The following is a 17647-nucleotide window of genomic DNA, read 5'->3' as shown; positions in this document are numbered from 1 at the left end:
GGTCATAAGTGGAAAAGGAATAATCTTTGACAACTGAGATCCCCAATCCTGATCCACATTAAGGGGCTAATAAAACTCACATGACCTAAGTATTTTTAAAAAATACTGTGGCTTGAACTGGTGAACCCCAGAGGTCCTGGCAGAGATACAGTGAAAACTATATCATAGTGATACCTTCAGAACTCAGAACACATGAGATCACCATGGACCTAAACCCTTGCTTTGATGAACTCACAGTTGAAATTACAGATAACAGAAGGAGACACATGACCACAAAAGAGACAATAGTGAGAGTAAATAACAGAATTCATGCACTTATGAACCATAAATAACAGAAGGAAACAAGTGATATTTTCATACAACATGTTTAAAATCTGAAAATAAATGGAAAAAAATATAAAGCATAGGCAAAATAGAGAATTATAAGAAAAACTCAGATAAAAAGTAGACTTCTTAGATATGAAAAAGTGATCTTTGAAATTATAAACTCATTGTGGATGAGGAATTCACCAGAATGCAGCACAAAGAATTAAAGAGGTGGAAACTTTGAGGAAAAATTACAGGACCTGGAGCACAGAATGAACAGCACAATGTACAATTAATAAGAGTTCTAGGAGGAAAGGACAGAGAAAAAGAGAGAAGCAATATGTGAGGTGAAACAGGCAGTCAATTGCTAAGAACTAAGCAAAGACAAGAATCCTCAGACTGAACAAAAATCACAACTAGTCACGTAGGGAAATAAGAACAAGTGCATATCTAGAAACAATACAGTAAAAATCCTGGCCACCCCCCCGCAAAAAAAAGCTGAAATGCATACAAATAGGAAAGATTGATTCCTTACAAAGGAATGTAATGGGATTGACAGAAGACATTTCCTTAGCAACAACAGAAGCTGAAATTCAATGTAATGATATCATCAAAATAGTAAGGGAAAATAAGAATTTTACACTTAAACTATTATTCAAGGGTAAATTGAAATAAAGCAGCTAAAGATATTTTAATACAAACAAAAAAAGGAGCTATTGCGACTCACAGATACTAACTAAAGGAACTAATAAAGGACACACATCAGCAAGAAGGAGTATAAACTTGTAGGAAGAAATAATGTTTACAAAGCACTGATGAACAAACAAAATGATAAAGAATGTGAGTAAGTCTAAATCAATATTGACTGTAATTACCATCTGGAACTAAAATCCTAAGAAATAATTACCTAGAAGAGACATAATGATTAACTTGATAATTTATTAAACTAAGAATATGTGTTAAAATTTCAATGGTAATCATTGAAAGAAACTATATAGGATCCCCCTTCTCTCCCCCCTGTTCTATATATATAGTAAAGGAAAAATAAGAATAAAGAAAACTTGATCAATCCTTTAGAGGTTAAGAAGGTGGGAGATTTGGGGCATGGGGAAAACCAAAGAAAAGCAAAGTAAATGAAATATAAAATAAGAGAGTAGAAGTGGGTCCACATGCATCAATAAAAGCATCAAAATACAAATGGAATAAAGTCACATTAATATACAAAAAGATATCAGATTGAATAAACAAAAAAAACCCCATAACAATAGGTACTGTTTACAGGAAGCATACCCAACCAATAACGTCCCCAAGAGCACAGAAACTTATATATAGTCAGTATGACACAGGCTCAACATTTGTGAAATCTGGATTGTGTGCAAATGCATATTTATTATATTATGTTCTGTACTTTTCTGTATCTTTGAAATATTTCAGAGTAAGAATTTTTAAAAAAAGAAAAATTAGGACATTAACGTGAAAGAAAATGAAGGAAAAAGACTATACTATACTATACTATACTATACTGTGAGGCCGGTATAGAAAGTGCAGACCTTACTCTGCGCCTTCTAACTGCCAACACAGAGAGGGAAATGTGACCTGTACCTATTTCACAACACTCATGCTCAAAATCCAACTTGTTGCTCAAGAGAAACACAATAATTGGTAATGATGCCTGAGGGAATGAACTTCGATGGGTTCTCATAAAACAACACAACAGAAAAGAGACAAAAAAATAAAAGCGAAGACAGAAAAGACACCAACTTGTTTTTTTTTAAAGTGTAATTCCATGGAATGTTTTTCCTGGTCCCCAGAAGTCCTTTTGTCTTCTTTGGCATCGTATTTTATAACGCTCTGGTCACTTTCTCCCCTCCCAAATAGTAGGTGATAAACCCTGTCTTAATTGTGATGTAGAAAATATGAAAATACTCATCCAATAGGAAGATGTAGAAAAATGAATGAAGGTCTCTACTTTAGAGTATAAATAAGGGCTCATTCCCCTTGGTAACACTTGTTTCAACTACATCACTTTTTACATGCCCTTCGGCTTTACTATTCAATAAGCCCTGTCTGTGCAGGAACAGCTGTTTCTCTCCTGTACCATGTGGCAGAGGCCTGGAACTTAGAAGAAGCTTAATTGTTAGCATTTTTTTTTTTCCATTGGAAAACTGACAGGTTGACCTTGGCAAATTTCACTGAAGACTGTGTAAGTCTAGAGGAAGAACTCATTTGGCAAATGTATTTCAATGCTCATTTATGGGGGGAAAGAGGAGGAAGGGGGTGGCCAGTGGGAACCTCTCCTAAAAGGGGGCAGATAGCTTTGGGATTGTACATGTACGAATAATACGATCACTTGTTATTAATCTTTAAATGCCTTGGTATTGGCTAGTTGTCCAGAAGAACATCCTCTGGGGTATGAAGGGAAAGGCAGACCATTTCTTTCTGGTTTGCTCAGCATCTTCATGAGACTCAGCAATTCAGGTTGCCCACAAATGCTGGCTGCACCGCTGAAGTTAAATGCAATAACACAACTAACTCCAACTAGATTGAGAACGGTCGCTGTGGCCTTTACAAAAGAGGTAATGATGAGTGGAAAGAAAATTTTTCTTAAATTTCTTTCCTATCCCCAATTATTGAAAGAAGGACAAGCATCTTCTTTTAGATTGTAGGATGAGAAAAAATCAGTTTCTTTAAAGAAAGTCAGTTGACTTATATTCCACTCCTTAATAAGGTATAAGAGAACGTCTACCTAGGAATCATGGAGTGATTGGGTTTTCACGAGTAGGAGGAAAAATGTGAAATCTGGTTACCCAGTTCTCTGTACCCAGGTCTCTCCTGGGAGGAGCAAGCTAGGCAGTGACTCATAACACTCAGAGATGGCGGAGAGGGTGGGCTTCAGGGAGAACATGAAATCAGAATGGAGGGGTGGGCAAAGTAAGCCCAGAGCAGGTTTTGTCCTTTCAATACATAATAGTGTTGTTTGTTTATTAGAAACAACATCTGGTGATTTTGCTCTTTCTGGGTAAACTTACTGGGTTACATTTCTTAGACATGAGCATCAGAATAATATGGAAATCAAAGTAAAATGGTTAAATTTATTTTTTAAAAAATCCCTGGAAGGTCAATCAACATGTCCACTTTGAAAATTCAAAATTACTAAAACTGAGTAAGACACGGGGGCCACTTAGCTTCACAGAGCCTGAAATCACCTCCCCTGCCCGCCGTCCTCTCCCCACCCTGCCTGCCGCCCACCCATGTTACATAAGTGCTCCGTTGGAAACTGTGCATCCTCTCGTAACCCTTAGTATAACCGAGTCCAGCAGAAATACACACCCAGTGAGAATGACAACGTAGAACCGTATGTACTTACTTGGGTAAGACCAGGATCTGCACGATGAAGATGCAGAAGAATATGAGGCAGGCGCAGGTCACGTAATACTTGAAGGCTGGCAGTGCAGTGGCTCGGTACTAAGGGGGGAAAAGAAACCAGGAATGACAGGTTGTCTGAGAGAAGGGCTGAAACAGTCATCCAGCAGGTACATCTAACTGTACCTGGTTCATCCGTCACACTCGTCACCTGCAGACTGTGGAGAAAGACAACCTAAGGACAGTGGCTGTTCACCTCTGGCAACGAGAGCTTCCTCTCTCCAAACGAGCTGTGAAAGCGTGACTTCAAAGACCATGACTTTCGTGAGTCGACCTGTTCAGAAACCCATGTAGAGGCAATCGAATCCCTCCAGCAAGGAGACAGAGCACCTGGCCAGAAAGACGAGTGAGTGAACTGAATGGACCAATGAACTGTGCAGGTGTCCTGCTTCCCTTGTGGGTCTAAGGTCCGAGATTGCTTGTGGAAAGCAACTGACTTTTCATATAGCCATATTTTGCTTTTGAAGAGTACTGAGGAAATGCAATATTCTCATTTTATTTATTTGTTTTAGCTTTTTATTTTATTATCGAGAGGTGGTGAGTGAAATTATAAGACAGAAGACCAACAGGCTCTGTCCTCTACGAAACATCTGTTTGCCTGTCTGGGCCTGGCTGTTGGACTCTTTCTACTTGCCCAGCATGATCAGCAATTTCACATGGCTTTCCATAACATCCAGGATCATAAACTGACCAGTGTAGCTGCCCGCCTGGGGCTGCCCTTCTTGGCTTATGCAGGAAAAGCCAGCCAACGCTGCACTCAGTCTGCCACATGTCCCCTTGACTCTGGTGATGGTGTGCCGGGCACTCTCAAGGCTTTCTGCGGACTAACTCATTTAATCCTCACAACAACTGCGTGAGGCAGGAACTATTGCTGTCTCTAGTTTTGTATGAAAAAACTTTGGACCAGAACAACTGATTAACATTCTTAGAAACACACAGCACATGGTACAACCAGAATCTTCATCCCGCTGGACTGGCTCCCGAACCCAGGCTTCCAACCACGAGGCACTATTGCCTCTCAGACAAGGGTTCTATGATAAAATTAAAGGAAATCAAGTTTTTGTGGCAATGCTATTGAAGCCTCCTGACAATGCTGGCAGGTTGCATTAGCGTATCTGCACAAACCGTGTCCCAAGTTATGGGAAGTTAGGTGTGTATTTCTCGGGTTTAGCCTCTGGGATTTTGGTGCAGATGATGGACCTCTGGGTGGTCTGGCTTCTCTTCCTCTATGTCTTGCTGCCTTTTACCCCTCCTGCTGGCCTGAAGAGCAGGTTGGGAATAGGAGGACAAAAAGTGAGCTTAAATCTCAATGCTGTCTAAAGTCTGCCTCTGCAAATATGTACACATGGGGAATGTCAGCAAAAGCTGCATGTTTTAATAATGATCATTTTCTGTTTACTAGAATATTTCTCTGGTGACTTTTGTGACTTCATAGCCAGGATAATTTACAAAGCTGATGAAGAAGCTCTGCTACCATAATTGCTGAAATGTGATTATATTTTATGCACTCAGTTATGTCCTTAGTTTATGTGCTTTGTGCAGAGACATGACTTGGAATTTCCTTGTGGTATTAATCAAAGAAAAGGACTTCTATCAGGAAGGAAATAATTTAACATTTAAACAGTAAGTAGTCATTAGTGTCTAAGTTGCTTAATAATAATAATAATAAATTATATCAAACATAAATTTGGTAAACTCTCTGCAAAGTCCCTGACTTAGAAGCAGAAAATTGATCTTCTTGATCACTAACTAGTACAAAAGAAAGCTTTGGTGTAATTGTAAAATCCAACCTTGATGAGTTTTGGAAAGAATGTTGATATTTTCTATGTCCATTCAATATCCATAAAACAATGAACTGAATTTTCTCAACAGAGTTTTAATACCTGTGCTGTGACTGTTGCCATTAACATAGTAGCTTCTGTTCAAACTAAAACTATAATTATATGGTTAGATGGTGCAAATTACCTCTAACCTGCTCTTTTTCTAGATCAACACACAAAAAAAGGCAAATGAATAAGGCCAACCTAGAACAGTTGTCCTTTCTGCAATAATTACTTAATTCATTTTAGCAAATCCTGGTTAAGCTTGACATGTATAAACTAAATGTCTGGTTATTTATTTGTGCCTGAAATAGCTCTACTTTAGGAGTTAAAATGTGAAAGTATTTAGATGCAACAAAACTTAAAAGTTTCTAATTCTCCCAAACAGGGGTTGAATGTAAATCTCATATTTTTATCAAAAAGTTAAAATAATTTGTGTAAAGACACTGTAAATTTGTCAGAAAGGATTTTGCTTTCTTTTAAAATCTTTTCTAAGAAAATTTCTCACTGAGAAAGCAAGATATTAACTTCTTCCCTTTCCCTTAGCTCCACATCACACAGACATCATTTACTAACAGGAGTGTTGAAAGAGGTGACTAGCCAAAGACAGAAACCTGGTAACCAGAAATGTGGTAAAACGATATATGCCTGGAAGAACCACAGGAAAAGCTAGAAAGAAATCGGATATGGTTAGAGGCAGTTTAAATGCTTCATGTAAAATGCTATGAATACAATTTCATGATGGAATTTTTAAAAAACTAATATTTTGGAAAAATGATTGATTTTGAAGAAAAAAATAGCTTACTTCTTTTTCTAGTATTTTATTGTAGAAAAGCAATGAGATTCTCTGAATGTCTTCAGACTTGAGCCATTGCCTGGAAATATAAAGGACAGACACATTATAAAACCAAACCTCCAACCAAACATCTGGAACTATTTTTTAAAAATGACTTGCATTTTTCTTTCTTCATAATGCCAAATATGGAATCTAGGTTTGTTAACAGGATATGCAAATATAATATTGTTATTCACATATTGCTCTCCTTGAAAATTCTATATTACAAACCAACTGTCAAACCAAATTGAAACTCAAGTTATCCAACTTAAATAATCAGGGAGATAAGTCATCAAAAGGACTCAAGTACGTCAATAAATTTATTCCCTGATGTCTTACTGAAACCACATGTTACTTTCATCTCCTAAAGGATCTGGTTCAGAGAAAAGCACCATTTTTCTTAGCTTATAGCAAGCAACACATCACACAGCATCAGAAATATTTAGAGTGGCTTCCAGATGTAGGCAAGAAGATTTTACTCCTTTCACACTTACTAAAAATACTTTCATTGTCATGTTTTTCATTTCTATAAAGTAAAAAAAAAGTCATGCTTGAATACAGATTTCAAAAAATGGGTACAAATACTAATATAAGAAGCAATCAGGTCAGACCACTAACAGTACATTGATGCCAACATAAACACACACATACATAATACATATATATCTCTCAGATGTTGAAAAATAAAAGGCATATGGAAGTAACATTCTTATACATTGATTGACTTTCAGAAATCTGTTTTGGGAAAGCAGTTGAGATAGAGAAAGACCTTAAAGACAAAACTCTTCTTCACTAGAACATTGTGTATAATCGCAGGTTAAACGGCCACCCTGGGTATATGACCCAGCAAGCTGGGCATATGATGCCCGGTACAGTCACACATTTTGCAGTAAAATAAACACACAGTTTATGAAATAAAGCTAAGAAAACAGAGAGATTTCACATTCTTATAGCCATGAGTACAGAAATGTAAGAAAAAATTGAAATCTATGCATCAAGAAAAATACCTAGAAATAAATACGAACAAAATAAATTACCATCTAGGCTAAGTCACTACACTGAGGAATTTTTATTTCTACTTTCTGATTTTTTTTTAAAAAAAGACTTTTATAATTAAAATATATAATTACCTGAATTGCATATGTATATGCATGTAGTATTTACGCACGAATACCTGCATATTTATGTATATATTTCCAAGTGTATATAACTATATAGCTACACCTACATTTATATCTATACTTATATATCTATATATAGGCAGAGAGAATATATATATATATATACTTCTAGAGATAAAATGTTATACCTGTGAAAACAACGATCAATTCCCAAGAATTCCTAAATATAGCACTTTTCCAACCCATTGGTCATATCTCTATGGATTTTGACTAACTGCAACGTATTTGGGAGATAAAGACAAATGGGGAAGGCCTTTGACGATCCAGGAACAAAGACCAAGTGAACTGTCACACATTATCACATAATCAACAGGGACAGTCACCTCCTGATTTCAGACTCAGGTCGAAATGTACACTGAGGTTTCACATTAGGGTTGACCCAGTTAACCCAGGACACTGCCTCATTTGAGGAGGAACATCTCCAGGGCTACCTGGACAGCCGTGTGCCTGGAACATCGGGACAGTTCTGAAGACGCTCACAGCACACGCACCACGATGAACTTGAGTCTCCCAGGAGACTAAACCACAGACAGTGCAATTTCAACTGTGGCCCAGAAGTCAGTCATGTATTCTAGAATGATTGCCATTAAGAGTGAGAACTTTAAAAATACTTTTGGATTCAAGGTTATAAGCTTTAGGTATCAGGAAAATAAATTTTTTTTTGATATTATGACTGCCCCAGCTGCAGAGATAGGTTATTGTTCTGTTTTATGGCACTAGTTGGAGGAATCCAAGGTTGGTTAATATTAGAAGAAGCAGAAAATAAAATTTAAGATAAATTTTAACTATACTCATTTTTTAGAACTGTGCATTCATTATGGATATCCTATGAATAATGTATGCCAGTAACTTATTAAAAAGTTTTTTTTCTTTATTACGGATGAAATTTCTATTTAAAAAATGCTCCTGGATAATATATGCTTGGAAATAAAATGCGAGCAAAATTTATAAAGTGGAGATAAAACCAGCTCCTCATTGGTTAGTGGGGCCCCCATCTTTCTAGGCTTTAGTTACCTGTCTGTCCTGCAGGTGGACAGGAAGCCCTCAAGACAAAGTCTGCCTTTCTTTGTGTCCCCAACACCTAACACAGGTTCATAAGACTTGATCCCTGGATGGATGTTTGGGGAAAGGACGGAATTCCAATTGTTGGTTCAAGGTATTTGCTCATAAGAATCTTGGCTGCAAGCAGAGTTGCTGTACAACTAATTAGCCATAAGGCCGTTTTGCCATAATAGATAAAATAACTGTTGATTCACAATTTTGGATTCATTACACTAGAAAATGATAATATATCAATCTTTGCACATCCTTCAGTGAGCAGTCATCTCTCCCACCCACCAAAACCAACAGTTTACCAAGCTATGGCAAATATATAAAGGGCAGCTAGTAATTGACAACAGTCTTCGAGAGCATTAATCATTGGCTCTTTGACTGATCTAGATACAACAGCTTGTTCTCTCCTGCCGTCTCTACCAAATTTATCATGCACTAGTAGAGCTGGAGGCAAAAGAAGAATCCAGGTCCTATCCTCCCCCAAAAGAAATGGTTGTATAATTCTTGATGAGTACACATTTCTTTTTAAAAAGTTTTAAATTTTTATTTTATTTTTCTTAACATCTTTATTGGAGTATAATTGCTTTACAATGGTGTGTTAGTTTCTGCTTTATAACAAAGTAAATCAGCTATACATATACATATATCCCCATATCTCCTCCCGCTTGCATCTCCCTCCCACCCTCCCTATCTCATCCATCTAGGTGGTCACAAAGCACTGAGCTGATCTCCCTGTGCTATGCGGCTGCTTCCCACTAGCTATCTATTTTACGTTTGGTAGTGTATATATGTCCATGCCACTCTCTCACTTCGTCCCAGCTTACCCTTCCCCCTCCCCATGTCCCCAAGTCCATTCTCTACATCTGCATCTTTATTCCTGTCCTGCCCCTAGCTTCTTCAGAACCTTTTTTTTTTTTAGATTCCATCTATATGTGTTAGCATACGGTATTTGTTTTTCTCTTTCTGACTTACTTCACTCTGTATGACAGACTCTAGGTCCATCCACCTCACTACAAATAACTCAGTTTCGTTTCTTTTTATGGCTGAGTAATATTCCATTGTATATATGTGCCACACCTTTATCCATTCTTCTGTCAAGGAACATGGTGAATTTTTTTGCCATTTGACAGTGAAGATCATGAACTAGACAGAATTGTGGTATTTGGCACAGAATTTGGCTTAGATGATTTGGTGAAATATAAGGACTGGGCACGTGATGGGACATTTCAGTACAGTCTGGATATATATCACCAGTGATATATGTTACACATATCGATAAGAAATAGCAGAGTCCCTCCTCTGTTCATTTTACTCCCAGGGGAATCTGCAGAGGCTCAGAGCAGATTTTTTTATATCGTAAAGAATGTATGTCTGATATTAGATACTGAACCCTTAGTGATCGACCTTGAGAAAGAAAGTACCATTGCTTTCTCTAAGATACACCCAAATACAACTAGAACCATGTATCTACACACATTTTAAGTGCATCTAAGTATTTTTTGCATTTTTATTTTTGCAATCGAATCTTTCAAAATTTTGTTGCTAATGTTTCATGATGTCCATTTCAATGTTTCTCTTTTATTTTCTTTATTTTATCTTTTATGGCAAAACTGTCTTAGGCCAATTAGTCCTGAGGTGAATCCCCTTGCAGCAAAGATATCTATGGTGAGACTACCAGACCCACAGCTACCCTGTGCCTTCCTTTTCCCACAGCAGGTCAGGTTTGGCCAAAGGCTTCTTCCTTGAAGCCATAAGTGATGGGCCCAATTCTTCCTCTTTTGTCCTTAGAGTTAAGGAAAGCACATCCTCCCCACAGGCCTCACGTCTCTGTTGGTTCTCTGAGGTAGCCTCAGTTCCCAATATTGATTCACAGGAAACTCAGAGATTTATAAATGTCATATGGATATTTGGAGTCAGAAAGATTTGTGTGGGAAAATAAGGTCAAATATTTTGGGGAATTGGAACTACAGACAGAGAAGAGAATGGAGAATGTGTGCAATATTCCCGGTCTCCTGACACTGTTCCTGACCCAAGTGGTCTCTGGCACAAAGAAAGTCAACCCCGCCCCTGCGCTACACAAAAAAATGATTATTAATTTATACTAAGTTGCTTTTGTGCCAGGCTGAGGCCAATAAAGGAAATTCTAAACAAGATCTTGACTTGAGCTGAGAGACAAAGTACTTCCACATCCTCATGCAGAATTATTCTGGAATGTTATCACAAAGGGGATGTTAAAATACAGAGAAGACCACTTGCCTTTCATTACGGACTGACTGTTCATATCTCCCACTTCATACGCTGAAGGCCTAACCTGCGGTGTGCGTATCTGGAGATGGGGCCTCCAAGGAAGTAATTAGAGTTGAATGCAGTCCTAAGGGTGGGGACCTGACTCAAGAGAATGAGTGTACTTATGAGAAGTGACACCAGAGAGCTCGCTCTTTCTCTTTTTCTGCGTAGCCCAGAGGAAAGGCCACGGGAGCACACAGCAAGGGGACTGCCTTTTGCAAGTCAAGGAGAGAGTTCTCACCAGAAACCAACCACGCTGGCACCCTGACTCAGACTTCTAGCCTTCAGAGCTGTGAGAAAATAAATCTTTGTTGCTTAAGTCACTCAGCCCATGGCATTTTGTACGGCAGTCCCAGCTGACTAACATACCACCTATCTATGCAGCCTTGAATCCAAAGGTCCAAGTGGCCTCAGTTGCGCACTAAGGCCGTGGGTGACCTGTGGCATTTGGGAAAGGTGGTCCATGGACCTGCAGCTGAAATAAATGATGCTGGATAGATGGTCTCTTGGTGTGGAAGCCCAATCCTTCCCCAGCCCTGGGGTTGGCCGGTCATCCACCCATACATGCACTCCACTCCACTCAGACATAATTAAACCTGGGTCCCGTGTCCTTCATTAACTCACCAGCTCCTTTCCTGCACCCCAGAGGGCCCTGTTTCTCCCCTTTTGAACTTTTCACATTACCTCTTTCCTACTGTTTTTCTTTTTTTAAACCAATCTGGAAGAACCTGACATGGCAATCTCATTCTGAGTATTAACTGTACAGCACACTCCTCTATTGAGATGAATCTTACAGGACTGCCCAGCTCCTCAAGAGAAAAATACTGCCGTGGAGGGGATGGTCTGGTTCGTCCACCCACAGGGCTTCCTCTTTCCCGCTCTGCACCTCCAGAGAGGAGAAGCTTCTGGTAATCCTCTTTGGGGCAGACCTCTGGTACACATTTTCTTCCCTCTTACCTCGCTGCCAACTAAAAATTGCCACTTGCCACCTGCCTCTACAAGGATTTTGTCACTGGCCACTGCTGTCGCTGACCTTTAACACACCTTCAAAGGGGTTCAGGGTGGAGATCATGAATGAGGCATCTGTGCTCTGGGAAAACTGGCAGAAAAGGCCTTCAGATAGTTCAGATATTTTCAGGAGATTTTATGAGCCCAATTTCTTGCCTCTTCTCACATCTAGAAACGCACTAAAATTATTCATGGGCACATCTGCTCCTCGAGAAGGAGCCACCTTCTGCCTAAACATGTGCTGGGTTGCACGTGCCCCCTTCACCAAGATCACGTATATACTGACCTCCTCCCCACCTCTTTGGACAGTTCCTCAGAGCTACCTGAGAGGCTGTCTCCTGGCCTACAGTCCTCATTTTGCCCCCAGTAAAACTTAACTCACAACTCTCAGGTTGTGCATTGTTTTTCAGCTGACATCACCCACCCAGACTAAGTCAAAATCCCTGTTCTGAGCTCCGTCCTCACGGGGGCCTGGCCACCTCTGGTTTGTCTCTGCAGCATTTACTTTAGGGTCTTCCTGTCTTAAGGAATCCTCTGCATACCAGCAGGATGGAGGTGATCACACAGTCATTGATTAGAACCATTCAAAGTGCTCACGCCCCACCCCCTCAGGCGGACTCCAAGTTGCTTCTCAGGGCATCCAAATTCCCACTCAAGCCTCTTTACCCTGAGAGACTCCTGCAGGGGCGTCCTGTGTCCTGATTGTGCTAAAGACTGGGGAGCACACCTCTGACCCTGGCGCATCCTGTTATCACACCATGAAGGTTTCCCTCTCTCCCTCTTAGTTTCCTTCAAGGTTTGGCCCAGGTGTCACCTCCTCCGGAAAACTTGAGACTTTTCATCTGTGCTGTCCTGCTCCTCTTTACCTGTCACGACTGTAGGGCATCTGTGCAGTGATCTTTCTTCCCCTCACTCAGGGCTTTGAGGGGTAACACGAAGCCTGGGGTCTTGGTATGCATGTCTGATGCTGAGCAAATGACGACATTGCTCACCCTTTAACAAATGCTTGCTAAATGAGTAAATGAATGAATACATGAAAATCTGCATATAAATCACTGTTTTATGTCAATAGCAGAAAACGACTGAATGGTACATCAAGCCTGGAGTCCCTACTGAATCCTTAAGGGGAAAATCAAATAAGATCAGAAGAACCTCTTATCGAAGAAGAAGAGAGTTTAATGAGCAGGGCATAACAGAATGGGAGTGAAGCTAATTAAAAAAATAGGTGCATAATAGCTTCCATTTAAAAAATTCCCCTTTTGATTTTTGAGTACAGCATGACATTTTCCTCCACTTGATTTCTGAAATATGTTGGGAAAATTACAGCATAAGCAGTTACACCAACGTTAACCACGACTTTAGCATAAAACTACGTTAAAACACAAAGGTGGTAACTAAACATGTATTTGAGTACAAAACGATACCATACTGACACACAATTCACAAACAACCTTGACAAAAATAAAGCAAAGCCAATGATTGTACTTTCTAATGATTCCTTTAGTAGGAACGTTCTAAAAAGTGGGCATAAAAGTAGTTTAACAAGGTAGGCGTCCTGCATGAAGACATGCTGAGGCTGATTTTATACATTTGTTTTTTATTATTACTATTAGCATTGTAATTGGCTAACCTTTGTCAAGGAACAAGATTTCTTCTCTCTTCTGCTGTATTTTATTCCAGTGGGTTACAGAGTAGTAACTGCTATTTCCTCCGGTCAAATGAATCTACATTGTGTGAAATCAGACTTGCCTGGGTTTTAGCTGCCAGTATATTACAGGTAATCATTTTTTCTCAGTTGTGAGGTGTTGAGGTTTCAATCAGGGCAGAGTTGAGACTGTTTTTTACTTCAATCCTGGTATCACGCAAAGCAGAGCACCTATCTCGGCACTGCTGGTGTGCCCTGAGTGCTCTGTGGCAGGTGGAAGGCTTTATCTATTTGGGGTATACAGCAGGGATTAGGCAGGTGTGCATTCAATGTGCTGGCATATCTGAATTGCAGCTCTAGCCAGCCCTAGAGATTTTATTGTATATGTATGGAACGCCACACATACACACACCACATACATACATACATACACTCATACGATTCCTCCATAAGTACTGTAAATATTCTGAAATGCACACTTGCAAAGCACAGTCTAGAAGAGGTATGCATTTTGCAAAGCTGTGTAACTTAATTTTGGAGGCACAGTTCAAGGTGAAAATCATTTACACTTTCCATGAGTCAACTTGCTTGATAAAAATTAAATAGGTTTCCATAAAGATGAAAACTTTCACCTAAAATCTTTTTTTTTTTTTTTTTTTTTTTGCGGTATGCGGGCCTCTCGCTGTTGTGGCCTCTCCCGTTGCGGAGCATAGGCTCCGGATGCACAGGCTCAGCGGCCATGGCTCACGTGCCCAGCCGCTCCGCGGCACGTGGGATCCTCCCGGACCGGGGCACGAGCCCGTGTCCCCTACGTTGGCAGGCGGATGCTCAACCACTGCGCCACCAGGGAAGCCCCGCATAAAACCTTTTCATTTGGATCTACTAAGGTTTTCACTGCAGTTTAATTCAATAAACATTTATGGAGCATCTAATGAGTACCAGGAACCACACTGAGTTGTTTACCTCCTGCCCTTCATGAGGTCAGCCATGGCACACACACCTAAGGAGAATTCCAAGGCCGGTGAATGTAATCATTCTGTGCAAGCCATGAAAGCCACCACCTTCTTTAAATCTTGTCTCCTGCCTTTTTGGACCATTTAAAACTACAATAGCAATTCTTGGCTTTATAGACTGAGTGATATTTTGGCCTCCAAAGAATTGGTCTTCCTCCTGCTGCCTCCACGAATTCAGATTCTAATGCTCAAGACCCTCTTCCAGGATTTAGAACACAGGTACCTCCACATTCTCTGATTTTTCGGGGTGGGGGGATGAATGCATTTTGAATAGTGTCACACATTACAGCTTAATGATTATCCCATGTGGAATCTACTGATCTTTAAAAAATATGCTACTGAACACACTATGCTCTCATTTTCTCTCTATAATTATGTATCATGTTGTTTATCAGTAATTTACTTGGGGAGGATTAGGCAGAGTTAAAAATTTTTTTAAAGATGAAATACTACTAACAAAAGCTATTATTAAGGATGCTTGCGGTGAAATGAATGAACTGTCTCAGAAAACTTGGCTTTGTCATGATAAGTATGACAGAGTTTGGGGGGAAATTCTTTTGGAAAACATGTCATTATTTTCAAATAATAGGATTGAAATAAGAGAGGAATGATAATTTAAAAGTACTCACTTTTGTGCATTGATTCCATCAATTGCTTGAATCATCCTTTCGTTTAATTCCTCTTCAAATCTCTTCTTTTGTGACTTGGTTCTATATGAAGGAGGAAATATTTTGGGTAAGAATATTATTACTAAACTAAACAGTAAGCCTGTGTGTCTATGATGCCAAAATCTCTGTCTGATTCTGTTAACTGAATTCGTTTTTAAAAAGGAAACAGTCTATGTGCAGCCTTTTCTCTATTAACGTATAGCCACTCTGTGGATTGAATGAATTGGCTAGAGTTTTTGGTGCAGTAAAATGTTGCCTTACTACTCAGAGTGAAATTAAAAAGCAACACTGAAAGATATGTCCTTGGTGTCTGAGATAAAAGAAATTTCTGTCCCAAGAGATGCACTAGCCCTTGAATTGTTGCCTTTATAAACTTTATATTATGACAGAACATACTGGCTTTGGAAATTCCCTTGTAAAAATTTGGTGTGGTTGACAAAATAATCATTCCTATTTTATGCTTTCCTTGGTCAATTTTCAAGAATTTTCAGAACTAAAGTCTTACTTGAAACACGTCAAAGCTTCATTGCATGTATTTAAATGTTCCTCAGTTTTGGAAAGCGCTATTCACAGAAAACCCCACTTATATGTGCAGACCGCTCACTTGATCTTGGAAGTAAATAATCTTCAGTCATAATATAAAATGTTTTGCAAATAAATTGTGCCAAGATAAGAATGAGTTCTCCAAGGTTAATTTGACAATTAGCATGATGTAAAGGAGAAAATCAAAGTAATACTTGTTTTTAAAAGTTAAACATCTACTGCAAAGAGTATAATCACATCTGGCCCTTCCCGAACTGGCCTGACCGAGCCTGCACCTGAGTCTGGATGTCCGAGTCACCTAGTCCCATGGGAGTGATCACGAGGCTTCTTTGTCTTGTGGTTGGTTAAATTACTCACTGAATAGACCTCCTACTCTGGAATAAAAATAATACTTTTCTGAGTTTAGAACTGCCTCTATATATAGATAAGAACAGTATTAAGTGTGCAATGTCATATTTATCTGTAATTAAATCTCATGGAATTATCATTAATGAGATGGATGGGTAATCTACCTACATTATATCATTGTTTGTGGATTCACACTTTCAGGTCCTGCTTTCTTTAAACAGGCTAAGGGCAGTTTTGGTTCAAAAACAGAACGATATTAAGTGATCCACCTGTAGACACTAAGCCAATGGAATTAAGAGGTTTTAGCATGCCAAATTCCAAGCTAAATTGGAAGGCAAACTAATTTTGATCCTTCTTTTAAAAAAAGCATGGCATCTTAGCAATCATCTAAGATGGCTCATTCTCATTTATGGTTGAGGTGCTACCTTCATTTTAGACTCTTCTTTTTCTTTTAATCAGCCCTATGCCAAGTGTTGAGATTCCTGACTTCAGTTTGGTGGCTTTCTCTTTCAAAAAGTGTCTCCAAGTGTGAGAAGGAACAGTGTCGGTGCCTTGAGCTCACAAGAAAATTTAACCCTTCAATCATATGTCCAGGGTGCTAACAATGGCATTGCCGTTGTGAGTCTGTTTTAGGATTAGCTTAGATAATGCCTGTGCGGTGCTCAATGCAGTAAATGTGGCACATGAAGTAGCCAATAAATGCCAATATTATGCACCCTTTGTATTCACTAATTTTCTGGCTAACAGCTCTTAACATGTAGACAGTTTCCTTGTCTCCACAGTTTTGTGACCTCCGCTACAGAACTGATAGGAGACCCTTGGGGCTGATCATCTCCCCACGAGGAGTTCTTAATTCACCAAGCAGGGCTTTATTCCTCAGACTTTCAACGTTTCAGCATTTTTGACCTTCCTGTCCTCATTCTTGCCCTACCGTTGGCTTCTCCAGTACTGAGTGTCCCCAACCCCTCTTTCCAATTCCTCTCCATTCTTTCTCCTGAGCTCCTTCCCCGACCTGTCCCACCCCCAGGCCTGGGCCACTATATCTAAAGAGGCATGGAAGAGGTCCTGCTTTATCTCAGATGATGCTTCACTGCCCTGTGATGCCTACTCACTGCCAGGCTGTGGGCTCAGAGAGGTTTTAGGACCTTGGCCATGTTACATAGGCAGGACGTACACAGGAAGTCCCAGGTGAGGCTGATTTGAAAGCCGAGCTCTCTCTGTGAGGCTTGGGGCCACCAAAGATCAACCACCATGGAGGGAAGTGGAGTAGATGTGGAGGAAGCTCTTTGGAGGGCAGGCAGGACAGGAGAGCAGCTACGAACACAGGTTTTGGTGTCACAGACCCTGGGCATAACCATGGCCTCGCCTCCACAGTCATGTGACTCTGGTCACCTCCTAACCCAGCATCTTGGTTTCTTCCCTCCTAAAATGATAATGGCAATTTCATCTACCTTGGAGTAACCCTGTAGGGATGAAATTAGGTTTCCCAGATGCCTGGTACAGATAAAACTGACAGCT

At 39.7% G+C, this 17647-nt stretch overlaps 1 protein-coding gene across 1 annotated transcript in view; it reads right to left on the bottom strand.

Annotated features, from left to right (window-relative positions):
- ADCY2 (adenylate cyclase 2) overlaps nucleotides 1-17647 on the bottom strand; it is a 434307-nt gene that overhangs the window by 98215 nt on the left and 318445 nt on the right. The window contains exons 12-14 of the mRNA XM_027125298.1: nucleotides 15200-15280; nucleotides 6355-6424; nucleotides 3674-3771 (exon numbers count right to left, since the gene is read on the bottom strand). Of these exons, the coding sequence (XP_026981099.1) occupies nucleotides 3674-3771; nucleotides 6355-6424; nucleotides 15200-15280 (249 nt within the window). The remainder of the gene's footprint in view (nucleotides 1-3673; nucleotides 3772-6354; nucleotides 6425-15199; nucleotides 15281-17647) is intronic.

The sequence above is a fragment of the Aethalodelphis obliquidens genome, unplaced genomic scaffold, assembly GCF_003676395.1.
Source record: "Aethalodelphis obliquidens isolate GAN/ISIS:26980383/991018 unplaced genomic scaffold, ASM367639v1 scaffold29, whole genome shotgun sequence".
In the NCBI taxonomy this organism is placed as follows: Eukaryota; Metazoa; Chordata; class Mammalia; order Artiodactyla; family Delphinidae; genus Aethalodelphis; species Aethalodelphis obliquidens.
The sequence above is the reverse complement of the archived record's forward strand: the minus strand, read 5'-3'. Positions and strand labels throughout refer to the sequence as shown.